The sequence below is a fragment of the Camelus bactrianus genome, chromosome 20 (genome assembly GCF_048773025.1).
Source record: "Camelus bactrianus isolate YW-2024 breed Bactrian camel chromosome 20, ASM4877302v1, whole genome shotgun sequence".
In the NCBI taxonomy this organism is placed as follows: Eukaryota; Metazoa; Chordata; class Mammalia; order Artiodactyla; family Camelidae; genus Camelus; species Camelus bactrianus.
The window spans coordinates 25,330,820-25,347,682 of NC_133558.1; the positions used below are offsets into that span (position 1 = coordinate 25,330,820).

At 37.3% G+C, this 16,863-nt stretch overlaps 1 protein-coding gene across 16 annotated transcripts in view; it reads left to right on the top strand.

Annotated features, from left to right (window-relative positions):
* DNAH8 (dynein axonemal heavy chain 8) overlaps positions 1 to 16,863 on the top strand; it is a 219,464-nt gene that overhangs the window by 37,682 nt on the left and 164,919 nt on the right. For 14 of the 16 annotated variants that reach the window (XR_012501126.1, XM_074348630.1, XM_074348634.1 and 11 more), the window contains 9 exons: positions 2,674 to 2,871; positions 4,591 to 4,667; positions 6,064 to 6,163; positions 6,783 to 6,902; positions 8,225 to 8,360; positions 11,381 to 11,568; positions 14,275 to 14,355; positions 14,746 to 14,862; positions 15,676 to 15,795. Coding sequence is in view for 15 of the 16 variants with exons in the window: in XM_074348630.1 (XP_074204731.1) it covers positions 2,674 to 2,871; positions 4,591 to 4,667; positions 6,064 to 6,163; positions 6,783 to 6,902; positions 8,225 to 8,360; positions 11,381 to 11,568; positions 14,275 to 14,355; positions 14,746 to 14,862; positions 15,676 to 15,795 (1,137 nt within the window). In the remaining variant the exon portion in view is untranslated. Of the gene's footprint in view, positions 1 to 2,673; positions 2,872 to 4,590; positions 4,668 to 6,063; positions 6,168 to 6,782; positions 6,903 to 8,224; positions 8,361 to 11,380; positions 11,569 to 14,274; positions 14,356 to 14,745; positions 14,863 to 15,675; positions 15,796 to 16,863 lie in introns of all 16 variants that reach the window. The other 2 variants (XM_074348632.1, XM_074348637.1) reach the window with 2 other exon arrangements.

A 16,863-nucleotide genomic window follows, 5' to 3' on the forward strand; every position in this document is an offset into this window, starting at 1 on the left:
TAATTTTGGTAAAGTCCAGTTTATCAAGTTTTTCCTTTGTTGCTTGTGCTTTTGGTGCTGCATGTAGGAAGATGTTGTATGAGGCTGCTTTGTGAACAGTAGGGATTTCTTGGGGGAAATGTCCAATTAGAATGATACTGGCATGGGTTAAAATAATAAGTAAGACCCATTGGTCAAGGCCTGTTCCACAGAGATGTTTAACAGTTCTCAAACCACTAGGATGTAAACCTGGAGGTGAGTCCTGGTTACCTTTAATTTTTCCAGGAACCAGGACCCTCGCCATCTTGGGTGCAATTTTACGCTTGGTAGAGTTTCAAGTCTGGACCTTCATGGTTAGCCCATTTGCTGTAAAGATCTTTGGTGGCAAGTCTAATGCTGGACATAATGAGCAGCCCAGGCATTCCTGATGCTAGATGAAGTGAGTGGTAATGGCCAGCTGCATTAGCTACTCCCCCTGCCCTACCACTGAAGAAGTGCTGCCTGTCATCTTAAGGGTACAACTTCATGCTACCAAAGCTCAGCAAGCAGAGCTAATGCAGTGCCCCCTAGAGGCGTTACTTGAAGTGCATTCTGGTTACCAAGTTATCCCAACTCCTCTGTGCTAAGAATCTTTTGACTGACTGGCATCTCTCCCAGGTGTAATTAGTGGATATCCAGATTCTCAAAGATGGGGCATGAAAGTTACCCTGAAAGGGGGCCTGAATTTCTTTATAATCCTCTAGAGGTGGTTACTGAGCTGCCTTGGTGGGCTTCCCCTGATGAGTGGGGCACAGCAGGGACCGCTGTTGGACCACCCCTCTTCAACAGAGCTTGTGGTTGGAGAGCCAAGACCTCAGAATTAGACAGAGATGTTGAGGATCTTTAAGGAACAAGAGACAAAGATTCCAGTGTGCCGGTTAGGGTGCCTGAAATGCACCTTTCTTTGGTAGGTGGAGACTTGATGGTGCCTTGAGTGTTACTCTGTCCTAAAGACCTAGAATTTTGTGTACAGTATACTTTGTTTCTTCTTTTCCCGCCGTGTAAATTTTGGTGGATATTGGTATTTCCCAGAGCTCTGTCTTTAGTTTTATTTTCTTCTCACTCTGCACATTTGTGGGAGAGAAGAAGTGAGGTGGAAAACTGGTATTTCTGGGAGGAGGTTGAAGGAATTGCATCTGGTGAGTGGTATAGGGTCTTTATTCACAGTAACACGGAGATAGGAAGTTGAAAACTGCAAAGGATGCCATGGTTGGTGCACAAAGAAATGACTGTAACTTGGCTGTCAATACTGAGGGGGTCAAAAGTTGATAAAGAGCTTGTGAAAAAGCCACGGTCAGGACAAACAAGCAAGAAGAGCATGGTCATGATTGATGACCATGACTGGCTTTGATATTACTGCTCTGTGGCGGGTGGTGGAGGATGTTCCGGCTAAGTCTGAAGGGCCAAGCATGGGCTTAACTGGTGTCTCTGCCTCTTGATGTCTCTCTCCTCATTCACCCATGGACAAAATAGAGGGCATGTTAGTGACAGGAATTTCATCCCAATTTCATCCCTTTGGGAGCCAGGTGTTAATGTAAGGGGTAAAGACAGAGTCTTAGCAGGTTAGAATAATTGTTTTTGTTTTTTAAAGTTTGTTCTTGGTTTTGTTCGTTTGTTTTTGTTTCTAGAGTGAGTGGAGTGTTAGGAGACCCAGATATTCTCGTGTTTATATGGAGCATATATAGCTTGCTGTCAATTCCAGGTGTTCTTATTTCCTCCAGGTTTGGGTTGGCTTCTAGGATGACAGTGGTTTGGGGAAGTGTACGGAAATAGAGGAATGAGAGTGACAGTTACTCTGAAAGTAGTCATTCTGGTTGACATGTGTAGGAACTTACGTGGATTCTGCAGGCTGTGTTAGGGGGACCCGTAGTGTTGTTTTCATGGTGTGTGGGATTTGGAGGACTTCCATGAAAACAGGTTTATTCTGTTTGACCATTGGATGAATGTACCAGCCCTGGAGAGCTTTGAGCATTGTTCTCCAGATCAGGGATCAAAATGGGAAGTGGGTGCTGAAGATTAAGGAACTGATTAGCCTGTGGACATGAAAGATTTTTCTGGTGAGGTAAGTGGTTTTGGTACATTGAGCGATGGAGCCAGCCGTTTCTGAAATAAAGTTCCCTATGAGGATTTCCCAGGGTCCTTTAGGGGTTAGAAGTGACTGCAGTCATCCTTCAGGATTGTGGGGCCTTTCCTTTACCTGAATGCGGGTGCAAAGAGAGAACAGATGTGAATTTATGCTAGTGTAACATATCAGAACTACAGCAAGGGCCAAGAAGAATGGTAGGGCTTTGAAACCAGTGATCCAATGAAATGATTTTCAGAAAATTTTCAAGAACAAAAGAGTCAATCTGTTTAGACATCTGCAAGGGCTTTTACTCACCCCCACCTCCTGAAAGACAAAGTGATCAAATTCTGAGAAAGATTGTAAATTCTCTCTGCTTATGACAGAACCTGTCTGTCTTAAATAGTCTTAAGAGTAGTAATAACTGGAACAGAGATTTATCTTCTATTTTATCTCCTCTGGTTGGTTTTAGCTAAATGATTCCAGGGCCTGTTTATTGATTTAAAAAAAAATCAATGATTCATTAAGAGCTTATTCTAGGTAAGGGTGTTAATTTCTAATTTTTAAAGTAAAATAACACTGTTCTTTTTAAGATTACAGAAATGATAACTGTTGTGCAAACATATTCAGCCTTGAGCAATTCTACCGTAGAGGGGATAGACATTATGGCAATAAAATTTAAAAATATATATCAAGGGGTTAAGAAAAAGCAATATGACATTCTGGATCCAAGAAGGACAGAATTTGACACAGATTTCTTAGATTTCGTGGCAAAAATAAATGGTTTAGAGGTATGTAATTATATGTAATTTCACTTTATTAAAGCTAAAATATAATCAATAATACTGAAATTCACATATTTACCATTTATTATACATTACTCTTGCAAATTAATCAGAACTATTTGCCAGTGTGAATAATTTTCTAACTCATCCGCAAAATACTTTCTTTTTTTTAAATGAAAAATGAGCATATTCAATAAAAGATATCAGTGACTAACCAGAAGCTCAAAGGGCTTATTTTTAGAGTTTATTTTTAATTTACATGAAAAATTGTATTCGTTTTTTGTTGTGCCGTGGAGCAGATGTCACTTTTCCAGCTGAAGGGACTCTGGAGGGATGAGACTATGATACATTTCTCTCTCATCTTTTGGGCTTATATGACCTCAGTTACTCTCTTACTGAAAACCACTGTAAACCCAGATTTAGCCCTGGGGAGTGGTCTTCTCTTTGCTGCAAAATGTCCTGGAGACACAGACAGGGGCAGGAATGTACTCTGTCCACTTCCTTAGTCTTAAATTCTTTGCCAAGAAGGTGAGGAAAACCATATATTATTTTCCTTGTTTATTTTTAAAAGACTCTTTAAAAACTACGTTACATGTAATCTGGGCAATAGTAATGAAAAAGATCCTAAAGTTCTAACTGTAACACTTTTTTTTTTTGGTCCAGATTTCCTTTCAGTTTTTCGAAGTTAGGCACTTTGATATTAAGGTATATGTTAGTTATTATTTTTAGTGCTTGGCTTTGTGAGTTGTATCTTTGTCTTTACAGCAATGAGAATTTGTGTTTTTTAAAAAAACTTATTGCTTGAAATATTTTTATGATTTCTTAATGAAGATTACATGTTGTAAAGCCTTTACTGTAGTCTTAAATACAAGTTTAGCTGTCAGTAAATTTAGAGGCCATATTAACTATTTAGTATTTAAAAAGTGGTGTCTGTATTTTCACTTTCCTTCCTTTTCCAATGTTTGATTAGTGGATGTGGTATATATCTGTAGACAGTACCAATATAATCTATAAGTGAAAGTAATTTGCATAGAGCTTCAGTTCTATCAGTTGGGCACCAGGAGTTTGGATGATGGGAGTCTTGGAAGAATATTTCCTCTTCTTACTTCTCCTTAGCATGACAAAGAGATTTCTGAGAGCAGCAGTGATGGAAAATGACACCTGTTGACCCTGAGTGTCTATAGTGTCATTACATTGCTCTACCAACATGCTTTAGAAATTCTAAATCTCCCAAAGAAATATGCTCAGTAAGGGCCATTCACTTCTTTCATAAATTCTCTAGGTCAATATCCAATAAATAATGAATGGCAAATGCAAACCATTTATGTGATTTTAATTTTTTTAATAGTAAATAGAAGCTGGTGAAATTAATTTTAATAAAATACTTTATTCAACCCAACAGTATTCAAAATATTATCATTTTTACATGTCATTCATATAAACATCATGAGATATTTTATATTCTTTTTTTTTGTACTAAGTCTTTGAAATCTAGTGTGTGTTTTGTATTTACAGCACATCTCACTTCCAAGTAGTGACATTTCAAGTGCTCAGTAGCAATGTGTGGCCAGTGGCAACTGTACTGGACAGTGCAGTTCTAGATGCTTAAGTGGTAGATGTGTTTAAGGCTATTTTGATTCTGTTTGATTGTAGGAGAATCATTAATTGTTGTTAAGCAAAACTAATCATTCAAAAAATTACTTAAATATTAATATTGTATTTTAGGTACAAATACAGGCATTTATGAACAGTACTTTTGGAAAAATCTTATCTTCTCAGCAGGCTCTTCAGCTGCTTCAAAGGTATTTATAATGCATTAAGTAGTACACGTTCTAGGTGGGATAACTTTATATCTGAAAATAATAATTTCAAAACATTTTGCAGATCTCTCCTATCTAAACATTAAAACTTATAAACATTCATCTTTCAATTACCATTAAATAGACTGGTGAAAGTTTGAAAATGGTATGACATTTTTCATTGCATTTTTTTGTAGTAGAAAGTCAGTAAAAAAATGAAACGATTTCACATTTTCCCCCCAGCAATACCATATGTTAAAGCTAATTTCATAAGTATTATTGGAAAAAGAACAAATAATGTTTAATTCTACATCCTGGAAAAGATTTCAAAAAGTGAAATTATCTAAGAGTTGTAGGTTCCCAGACTTTCTGTTTTCCCTCCTGAGTCCTCCTGCAGCTGCCTTTCCCGCCACTCTTGACAGCAGAGCTCCCCTAAAGGACAGGAAAGCCTGGCTCAGAGGGACGGGCTGGACTAGAGGCCTTTTTTTTTCTGGCTCAGGGAGGGCTCACACCCAGTCAGGGACACTTTTGGAACTCTCCCCTGAGAGCCAGGGGATCTGCATTTGGGTCTGACTTTGCCATAGTTCCACATCTCTCTAACGATGGATCATACACTGTGAAACCTCACCTCATGAGACCACCGTAAGAGTCAAAACAGACATAAAATGATTTTGATGAGTGACAGTACTGTACAGACTGAAATGAATATCATATCATTTTCTTGGCAATTTCTCTATCTCTGTCTTGTTTTACCTGTAGGATGCTGGTGTCAACTCATTTTATAATCAGAACCTTAAGGGTTCTAGTACTTCCTGTGTTTCACTTAGTCTCTCAGTGGAAGTGGTATTTGTCTGACAAAATTATTACTATCATTATGGCTATTTGGAGTGATATGAGCATTAATATTGGCAGAGGGGCAGTCAGGGTGCTCCCCTCCATCTTTGCTAAGCCAACTCCCCACTCATCTTTTTAAGCTCAGTTTGGAAATCGCTTTCTCAGGGAATTCTTTCTTGACTCCTCAAACTTGGCTGGGTTCCCCAGTTGCATACATTTCTGACACCTTTTTTTATTTTTTGAGAATAGAGAGTTTATTAAGTTACGCTGCCATAGACAACAGCAGGCCACACAGACGAGAGGTTCCTGTGTGAGCTCTGGCGCCATTTTAATTTAAATAATTATTTATGTCACTCTCCACCCATCTCTCCCTTTTCCATAAGATAATTGTTGGCTCCAAGAGGGCTGGAACCACATCTGTCTTGTTCATCACTGTGTCCTAGCGCAATGCATGAGGCCTGGTGTGAATATTTGTCAAATAAGTGAATGGATTTTTAGGACTGCAGCAATTCTTAAATATGTTTCTCATTTATTTTTTTAATTATTCACCCTCAATTGCTTTTAGATTCCAGAAACTGAACATTCCCTGTCTTCAGTTAGAAATAAACCACACAGTTGAGCGTATTCTTCAGTATTATGTGGCCGAACTTGAAGCTACTAAGAAGGCAGGTATCATGGTTATAACCAGAATGGTACTTCAGTACAAAAAGAAAATATTCTGACAGCATTTGCCATCATTATCTTGGGCCAGGCTTTCCAGACCCATCCTTCCACTGCTAAGTATCTTTGATGCTTCTCTCACTGTTGGGGAAGGTGCTGACAGTCTGTGTCCCTGAACAGCCAGATTTACACCCTTTTGCTCTTAAGAACTGTCTTTTTTTTAAAGACAGCATTCATGTGTTTATGGGAAAGACTGTTTAAGTTCATATTTTTGTGTGTCAAAATATGGGCTCTGGAGAGAATATTATGACAGATAGAATGTAGCTCTGTGCTCCCGCTTTTGAATCGCTTTTGAATAAATGCTTAAAATTGGTGATAAAAGGCAGAAAAAAAATACACGTAATTAGAAGTAAGGGTTAAGAGAGAATTAAGGGTCATACATCATAAACATCACAGTTTTCAGCCTCAGGTTGATATCTCTGGAATGCATTTACATCTTTATTGCTACCTCTTGTGTATAAAACATGTGAATAATGGTAAAACATCAATACAAATATAACTATTTTTTTTGGCTTTTTCCACTGTATTGAATTTCAGACATTAATGCCAGACCTTTAATTACAGCTTTATCATTCTCAGAAAGATGACCCCCCTCTTGCTCGCAACATGCCCCCTGTAGCAGGAAAAATCCTTTGGGTGAGGCAGCTGTATCGCCGGATAAGTGAGCCCATCAACTATTTCTTTGTAAGCCAATGGTTAAATTTACATTATGTGGATTGTGGTGGGTTTTAACACAAGAAATATATTTTATCCTACAACATTTGTGTCCAATAGAGTAGCGAGAGCTAATTCTTTTACTGGGCAAAGAAAATATTGTTTACAAATATGCTTGAGGGAGACTAAACCAATTCTTTCATGTTTGTTAGATAAGCCTGTTTAATTAAAGCTAGTCTCTAAGGGGGTGAATCTTAGGACTTTATGACTTTAAGTAATACAAGACATTTTATAAAGGCTTTTGAAAAATAATTATTTTGGAAACAATAGAGGACAGACCTAGTGCTGAAACTTACTTCCATGTGTGGACAGATAGGTCACTGATATATATTAGTGAGGGTGAAGATGCACTCAGAGTACATTCCTGTGAAGGGCTGGGACCACAAGCACAGTGTAACAGCACATTCATCCTCTGTGTCCTGAGGATTATTAGATTTCTGAAAAACACCAGGATGATAGTCTTAGGCCTTGCTGGCATTCTGAAACTGCCAGTTTGTCTTCTTTTTGTTTTTGTTTTGTTTTGCTTTCTGTGCTTTATGTCTTATAGAGACAGAATAGCAAAGCAGGATTGGTTTGCTTACTGTTGTGTCTTATGTCTAAATATAGAATAAAATAACTACAAAATAATAGTCTTGCAAGTAATTTTATTATTAAAGCATCATTAAATATTAAGTGTTTGTTGTCTCTGTTTCACTGCTATCATTTATTTTACCATTCTCAGTATTAAAAAAAAAATTTAAAACGCTGGCCTTAGGCAAGAGGCCAGGATGGGGACTCAGTTGTTTACTGACTTTTTAGTGACAGAGAAGAGATTGCCCAATTTTTGATATATGTAAGTCAAAACATAAAACTTTCCATTTTTATGTAAAGAAATTTGGATTTTTTTGGATATACATTTCTTTATTTTTTTGGTGCTGGAATTTAGGAATTTTCCCTAATATTCATATAGTTCAAGGAATATTAGTCCATTGTATCTTGCCCAAAAAAGTGGGAAGGGGACATAAAATTGGAAGTGGAGACTCTCAGTGCCTGGAGCCAGCTATAGGCATGGAGACTGCTCTTTTTAAATCCTTTATTTCCTTCCCCAGTTTCCCCTTACTACTGGTAATGTTTCCCTACTTCCTTCTCTAGCTTGTCTGGCCTTCCTCACCCCTGATTTACTCTGAGGCAAAATCTAGATGGTTAGCATCATTATTTGATGTCATTTAAAATGTAAACAGCTCTTGATTTGCATATGAAAACAATCAGCAGACTTTTAAAAATAAATCTTTCTTTTTCCTTTAAAAATACAGAAAAACTCGGAAATTTTGTCAAGTGCAGAAGGCAAAGCTGTCATTCGTCAGTATAATAAAATTTCCTACGTCCTGGTGGAATTCGAGGTTGTCTATCACACAGCCTGGGTCAGAGAGATCTCGCAGTTGCAGTACGGTGTGTGCAGGACTACGTGGTGGTGCTACAGATGGGGTGTTAGGTGCTTCTGAATGAGTTCCTGGTTCTGGAGCGTTTTTACATCTTTCTTATATGACTTTAATGATGGTGAAATTTAGATTTGGGGGTGATACAGTTGTGTCTTTACAATTAATAATATTCTGATTTTATAAGCAGGAATTGTCATGACCTTAAAATTGATATGCTAAGATTATGACTTTCCCCTGAAAAACAGTATTTAAAAGTAAATATCAAGACTCTTTACTGATATTTCTCCATAGATTTGGGAAGGTTTTTATGTTCAGTTTTTATCATGTTATAGATTCAAATCTCAGTCCCAGTCAGGGGAAAAAGAACTGCAGCGTGCTTCTTTTTCTTCCTTCTTCTCGCTCCCTTCTTCCTTCCTTCCTCCCTTCTTCTTGTCCGTCCTTTTTTCCCTCTTCTCTTCCTCCGCTCCTCCCCTTTCTTTTCCTATAACCAAATTTGATTTCAATTTTGAGCTCCAGTAAATTAAGAGTACTGGGGCTGTGTCTGAGTACCTCTGAGGGGTGCAGAGGTGTTGGGCAGAGTTAAGTGTGAGGCAGGGGATGGATGATTTTAAGCCATCACCCATCCTTGCTGGCATCATCTGGGGTGTTGTTATTGTGTGGGCTGAATTGTTGGTCAGTTCAGGTTCCTGGTTTGTCCCATATTAACCTGAATCTCTTATCCATAACCTTGCTGGAACCCTCACTGTGTCCCTGGTAGAAACATTTCTCCCTCCCACACCAGAATTTCCACGTCAACAGAGCACAGAATTGCAGACATAGGAAGCACAAATTTGGAGGTTGGGTCACTGGGAGTGATGGTGAGAGGGGCCACTCCAAGTTCTGCCTCTTGGTTCCAGACTCATATATTTTAGCTGTTGGGGACAGTACTGTATACAGGTCATTGATTCACTGCTTGACTGCATCCTGGAGGGCAGGGCTCCAACCCTGCAAGATGTCTTCCCAACTGACAACTTAGTTAAGCCTTTAATACGACATTTCTATCAGGCCAACTGTTTCCGGTTAATGTGCACGGTAAGATCCTGTGGATCCTAATGAAAGCCTGCTAACTGAGCAACACTCAAAAAAGCATCAAGAAAAGGTTAAAATTGACATTATGAAAAAAAGCAAAGAGAATTATAGCACTGAAATATGAAGCATGTACTGTTTTGCTTCTATAATACTGTGCAATTTTCTGGGTTTTTTTTTTTTCTGTCCTGTTGGTTTTTCCTCTTATCTGCACATGTTCCATAGCAGGTTCAACAGTCACCTGATCCATAAAGCCCTTCCTTATTCTTCTGGGCAGATAATAATGTCTTCCTCCTCCAGAGTCCTCCACATACTTACCATGACATTTCTTGCTTTATACATCTGTCTTATGTCCCCTACACATTCCAGGAATACTCTCTATGTCTGTTTCATCTTTGTGTCCTTTAAATAACAGTCATAGCTAACATTTATATAGTGCTTACCATGTGCCAGGCTTTGTCTAAGCACTTTGCATTTACAACTTCCTTTAATCCTCATGGCAATCCTATGAGGAACAATTATTATCCTCATTTTACAGATGAGGAAACTGAGGTACTGAGAAGATCACGGGCTTGCCCAAGATCACAGAGCTAGGAAGTGGCAGAGCTGGGATTCAAACCTGCCTTTCATGTGAACGCAGGCTGGTGGAAATGAATTGCTATGGAAGGCATGTCGTTGTTACATTGATGCGTTATATTTATAAATATATATATTTAACTATATATATTAACTTGGAATAATAATTGGGGACCTAGTATCAGCCTCTTTTGATTGGTCCATAAAGTTTCGCTGATGATGATTCACATAGAACAAAATGTTCACTCAGTCCTGGAGCAGACTTCCTGGCTTCAGTATTCTTAGAGGTCTTGCTGATTATTTTGTCCTTTCAAGAAAGCTCAGTACTGACTTAAGGAAGACAGATTACGTGAAATGAATATTCAGAGCTTATTTTGGAATTCATATGGGAGGATGAATGATTTCTAGCCAAATTTTTAAAAGATTTCAAATGAATTCAGTTAAGTTTTTAATTGAAATCCTCATGAAACATTATTAAGGATCATATCAAGACTAATTTTGTATGTTGAGTAAAAGTCAACTAGCTTCAAAGGAATATACAGACTAGTTTTACTAGAAATTTGATGCAGCCATATTCTGTGAAGTAAGGTGAAGCCTGGAAGATACATCTAAAATTCTCATATTAGCAGTGTTTGTTAATATATGATGAAGCTCAAGTTAGCACAACTAGTTTATAAGTGTGTTATTTTTATGCCTCTAGAAGTAAGTCATGTTAGGATAACATGATCTAAGGCTATTCAACATGAAATGTTTGGGATTATTATATATTTCAATTCTTAATAAAGCATATCTGAAAGTGCCTATTTTTATGAATGATGTTCTTGTAGTAACTCAAATGTAGGGAAAAAAAATCTTCCTCTATATTTTAGGAGTTCACAGCTCAGTGGTGTTTAGTAAATGTTTCTTACCGATAATGAGCCTAGTTATTGATTTAATGCAGCTAAACCTTCTTAAAGAAGCCAGTTTGGGGTTAGGTGTGGAAAAGGGTTTGAAATCTATGAGGTAGGTCGTATTTTGTAATTGGGCACATCTTCCAATTCTCTCTCCCAGAGGTTAAACCACAATCCATAAAAATAAACTAACATCGTATTGTAGCTCTCTTAGACCCACTCAGGAAAGTATTGCAATTCATAGCACAAAGGCTAACTGGAATTCCTGGTGTATTTTTATCTCTTGGGATCTGATTTTATGGTTTGCAGACACTCATCATTCATTTATCTAAGTTTTGAGCACTGACCATGTGTCAGATACTGTGTCCTAGCACCTGGAATATCCAGAACTGTTATTCTGCTCTTAAGAAGTCAGTAGTCCAGTGGGGAAGACAAGCATGTAAACAGGGCTGGAAGCAGAAATCTACAACAAGTAATGTCAGCAATTGTTTATTCGTAGCTTTGCAAGCCACACTGTTTGTGCGACATCCAGAATCCGGGAAGTTGCTGGTTAATTTTGATCCCAAAATTTTAGAAATTGTTCGGGAAACTAAGTGCATGTTAAAAATGAAGCTGGAAGTACCAGAAGAGGCAAAGAGACTGCTAAAATTGGAAAGCAAATTGAAAGGGGATAAATTGCATTTGCAGGTAAGATAAATTCTATTTTCTAGTTGTTTTGAAAGAGGTTTTTTTTATTGTATTTTTTTAAAGAAAAAGTTATCTTTGCAGTTGTGCTGATATGAAATTGGGGGAAATTTATTATTATGTTGATTCTTTTAATTTTTCAGCTTTATTGAGGTATAATTGACAAATAAGATTATAAAGTATTTAAAGTTTACATCATGATGATTTGATATACATATATATTGTGACAGGATTCCTCCCATCTAGTTAATTAACTAACAAACACATCCATCACTATATGTGTGTGTGTGTATGCATATATATATATATGAATATTTAAGTTCTACTTTCTTAGCAAATTTCAGTTATATGATACAGAGTTATCCACTACAGTCATCATGTTATACATTAGATCCTCAGACCTTGTTTATCTTATAGCTGAAAGTTTTACCAACAATTATCTATTTTCCCTAGCCTACAGCCCCTGACAACTACTTTTCTATGTTCTGTTTTCACGAGTTTGGCTTTTTTGGATTCCACATATAAGTGATAGTATTTGTCTTTCTCTGTCTGAGATTATTTCACTTAACAATGCCCTCAAGGTCCACCCATGTTGTCACAAATGACAGGATGTCCTTCTTTCTTATGGTCGAATAATATTCCATTGTGTATATAGCACCTCTTCTTTATCCCTCCATCCATTGATGGACACTTTGGGTTGTTTCCATGTTTTGGCTATTGTGAGTAATGCTGCAGTGAACACAGGGGTGCATATATCTCTTCAAATTAGTGTTTTTGTATTCTCTGGATAAATACCCAGAAGTGGAATTGTTGGATCATATGGTAGTTCTATTTTAGTTTTTTGAGGGAACTACATACTGTTTTGGGTTTTAGCAACTTGGTAACTCTATGTATAACCTTTTGAATAACTGACACACTCTGTTTTCCAAAAATGCTGCCTTATATTATATTCCCATCAGCAGTGAATGATGATTCCACTTTCTCCACATCCTTGCCAACACTTATTACTATCTGCCTTTTTTATTTGAACATTTGGATGTGAAGTGGTTTTTCCAGGTGGTTTTGATTTGCATTTTCTTTATGGCTATTGATGATGAGGATCTTTTCTTGTGTGTATCTACCGTTTGTAGATCTTTGGAGGAGTGCCTATTTAAGTCCTTCGCCCATTTAAAAATTGAGTTATTTGTCTTTTTTATAATTGAGTTGTAAGAATTCATCATACATTCTGGATATAAATCCCTAATCAGATACATGATTTGCAAATATTTTCTCCTCCTGTTGTGTGGTTGTCTTTTCGTTTTCTTTTTTATTGAATTATTGTTGATTTACAATATGTTAGTTTCTGATGTATGGCATAGTGATTTAGTTATAAATTTATATTTATTCTTTTTCATTATAGGTTATTACAAGACATTTAATATAGTTTCCTGTAGTATACAGTAGGACCTTTTTGTTTACCTGTTTTATATATAGGTTATATCTGTAAATCCCAAACTCCTAATTTATTCCTTCCCCTCTTTCTCCTTTGGTAACTGTAAGTTTGTTTTCTATGTTGTGAATCTTGTTCTGTTTTGTAAATAAGTTTCTTTGTGTCATTTTTTTAGATCCCACACATAAGTGATATCCTATGGCTATTTCTGACTCACTTCATCTTTTCATTTTCTTGATAGTATCCTTTGAAGTACAGCCAATTTTTAATTTCGATGAAGTCCGTCTTATCTACTTCTTCTTTTATCCCTTGTGTTTCTAGTGTCATATCTAAGATACCGTTGCCTAAGCCAAGATCAAAAAGATTTATGCATATGCTTTGTTCTAGTTTCGTAATCTTAGCTCTTACCAAAATTTTGTCACATATATTCAAAAAAATCTTAAGAGGAGCATTGGCATTGTGGAAACTTTGGCTTCAACATCAGAAGCCCTAGTCTTTCATACTGGCCAGTTGTGACTTCAGAGGATAGTGTGTCAAAGTACTGTTATAAATTGAGATTAGTATCAATATTAAGATATGCACTGCATCTTACAGTTTAGTTAGTATCGAATACTATTATGAGGGTCACAGTCCTTTGCCAAATGTCAAGTGTACATAAAAGTTCAACTACAAGTAACAGAAAAGAAGGGATTAATAACTCTGAAACTATGAAGTAGACATTGAAACAGTTTAATATTATTAATTTTGGGAAGAATTAACTTGAATCCACGTCTCCCATCACACAGCACAGTAAGTTACAAAATGGTCAAAAATTGATCATTATGGTTCATCTCTAAAAAATATCTAAAAGAAAATATAAAACTTATTAATTCTGATTGGGTCTGTATTTATTTTGATTCAGGAAAACAAGTGTGGCTTCCATAAGTATACTGTAATATGTCAGCAGACAAGGAACAGAAAGGGGGAAAATGTAGTATGACAGACATCACAAAAAGATAATTGTCCAAGCCATTTAAAATAGCATAAATCTAGAAAGACAATTAAATAATGATTATGAAAAATGCAAGTCTAGAACGCTCCAAAGACTTGCCGTTTAAGGGGGAAGGCTCAGGTAATTTACAGGTGAGGAAAGAGAGCAGCAAATTGGTATAAATAAGCAGCCTCCATCTTGGCAGGGCTATGAGGAAACAGGTATAATGAAACCTTCCTGGTATGAATCAAAATATGACTGTTGCTTTAAAATAAATTAAAGTAAAACATGTCATTTTGACTTTTAACAGGGGCTTCTGCAGTATTATGATGAGTTATGTCAGGAAGTGCCTTCTGTGTTTGTCAATCTGATGACTCCTAAAATGAAAAAGGTTGGTAATGTTGAGGGTTTATATTGCTTTCCCTGTTGTGTAAAATTAGATTCCAGTTCTATAAATTATGGATTTGAGAACATGTATTCTTGTCCAGACCCTCTTTCTGGTTCAACTTTATAGCTCTAGTTTTCCACAGAATGATTTCTTGTGTAAGTGTTGTTGCTTTTGAAAAACAAATAAATCGGAATAATGAGCACTTTTAAAGAATCCATGATTGCTTCATGGACAGCCAAAGATGATTAAAAACAAAAAGTCACCTTTACTAGGTATAATGGAGGGGAAATACAACCTGTAATATTTCCAGGTAATAAAAGGTAGCCTTTTTAAAAAAAAATATAAATGCAGATGCTCCTTTCTTATAATTGAAACTGTTTTTTCTTTTTCTAGGTGGAATCTGTATTGCGGCAAGGGCTCACAATATTAACATGGTCGTCTTTAACACTAGAAAGCTTTTTTCAAGAAGTGGACTTAGTTTTGGATATGTTCAGTCAACTCTTAAAGAAGGTATGAGAGATAATGTTTTTCAAACTACATACATTAATACTCAGACTGTGAGTAATAGTTAGATTACCTATGACAGCTCTTTAAAAGATGTGACTTTTAACTAAAAGGACATCCATTAAGTTTTTTAAAAAACCCTATGTTTCTTTAACTGATTTGAGGCCTTTTGATTTAGGATTGTTTTGTTCTTGTTCCTGAATTACCTTGCCTTTAATATGTGAAAATGATGGTTCAACTCCAGTGTAGTTTAGGAAATGAGATAATTATAGGCTGCAGAAGATAGCAGAGTGGAGTACTTAAATTTTAATGCAGCTAATGTTAATTAGATGAGGCGGTCATCCGATTGGAGACTGTCTGTTGGTTTCTGACATGTTTGCTACATGAGACATGCATATCTTTTTAGATGTGCTAGTCTGTCTGTGGTGGCAGCATGGTCTAACAGACAAAACCCAGAGGTCTGAGAGTCAGACAGACCTAGGTAGGATTCTTTCACTTTCACCAGCTGTGTGTTCCTCCCCAGGTTACTTGACATCTCTGAGCCTTGGTTTCTCTAGCTATAAAACTGGGATAGTAGAGTCATGGGCTGGAATGAAGACTGAAGGAAATAACGCATATGAGGCTGTGGCACACATTGCTGCTTGATAAAACTTCAGTTTCACATCAAGCTTCCTTTGCAGATGTGCTCCTAAAATTCCCACCAAGTTATGCCTGGCTAGGATTCAAGTTTCTGGATATAGCTCTGTAAATTAGTTTATAACTCCGGTGCATTTTGGATGAAAGAAGAGTTTTCTTCCACATGTTATTTTTTGTTGGTAGATCAGTGACTTGTGTGAAATGCATATTGATACAGTTCTAAAGGAGATAGCCAAAACGGTGTTAATTTCCCTGCCCGAAAGCAGTGCTACCAAAGTAGAAGATATGTTGTCACTCAATGAGGTATGCTCAATTTATGTATTATATTTTATTCATAGCAATCCTGGCTCAGAAACCTGAAGTGTGAATTTGCAATCTAAAAGTAGAAATCTGTGTCAGTGGCATTTAGACATTCTGTTCTTTTTGGGGACATGTTCAGCGCTGAAGACTTACAAGGTGTCAACAGCTCAAGCCCATGGTCACACCCTAGACATTATTTTGACAATGTTCTCAACCTCATGCTGGAGTTCCCTGGGGTCCTGTCAGTGTTGACTGCTCTTCTTCCTCTGTGTATGCTCCCAGGGCAGTATCTACACTCATGGTTTTAACTACTGCATACTTTCCCCTTTAGTCACCTGGACATCATCTGGACTCCTTTCTTCCCTCCCATCCCCAAACCCAGTCGGTCTTTTAAGGCTTAGCCAGGTTTTACCTCTTACTAAGATTCTGCTTGAATTACCTAATTTTTCCATACCTGCTACCCTTTCTTAGGTCAGGCTTTTAATGCTCATTTTGAGTTCAGCATTCGATGTTGTGACCCGACTTGTTTCTCTGCCTCTGTATTTCGCGCCATCGTATCCACCCTCCACATCGCCACCAAATCTGATTGTGAACCTCTCCACAGCCTAAATCCTTCAAGGGCAGTGGCACCCACACCATACAGGATAAAACCTAACTAACCTCCTCAGCATCATATTATATTAAACATATTTGAATACCTATTTATCTTCCATTGGCTCAAACATGCAAAGACAGGAACCCTGTCTTACCATTTTTGAGGCCCAGCACATAGCACAGTCTCTCTCAAAAGCACTCCCTTTATGTCTTGAGCTGAACTCTTTTTTTTTTCTTACTTACCTGCTTTGTGCTTCAGTCATACCCACCCTGCTGGTTTGGGTCACCTTGCTAGTGTCCTTTTCAAGACAACCAAGGATGGCTCCATCTCAGGGGATCTAATCTGGCCCATGGGAAACAGGGACTTTTGCTCCTCTTTCTATGGAAATGTGACTGCTTCTTCCCAGGACACCTTCCCTTGCCTTTTAGGGTTAGAATAGCCAGCCAGCCTCTTGCTTCAGGACTGCTTAGGCCTGG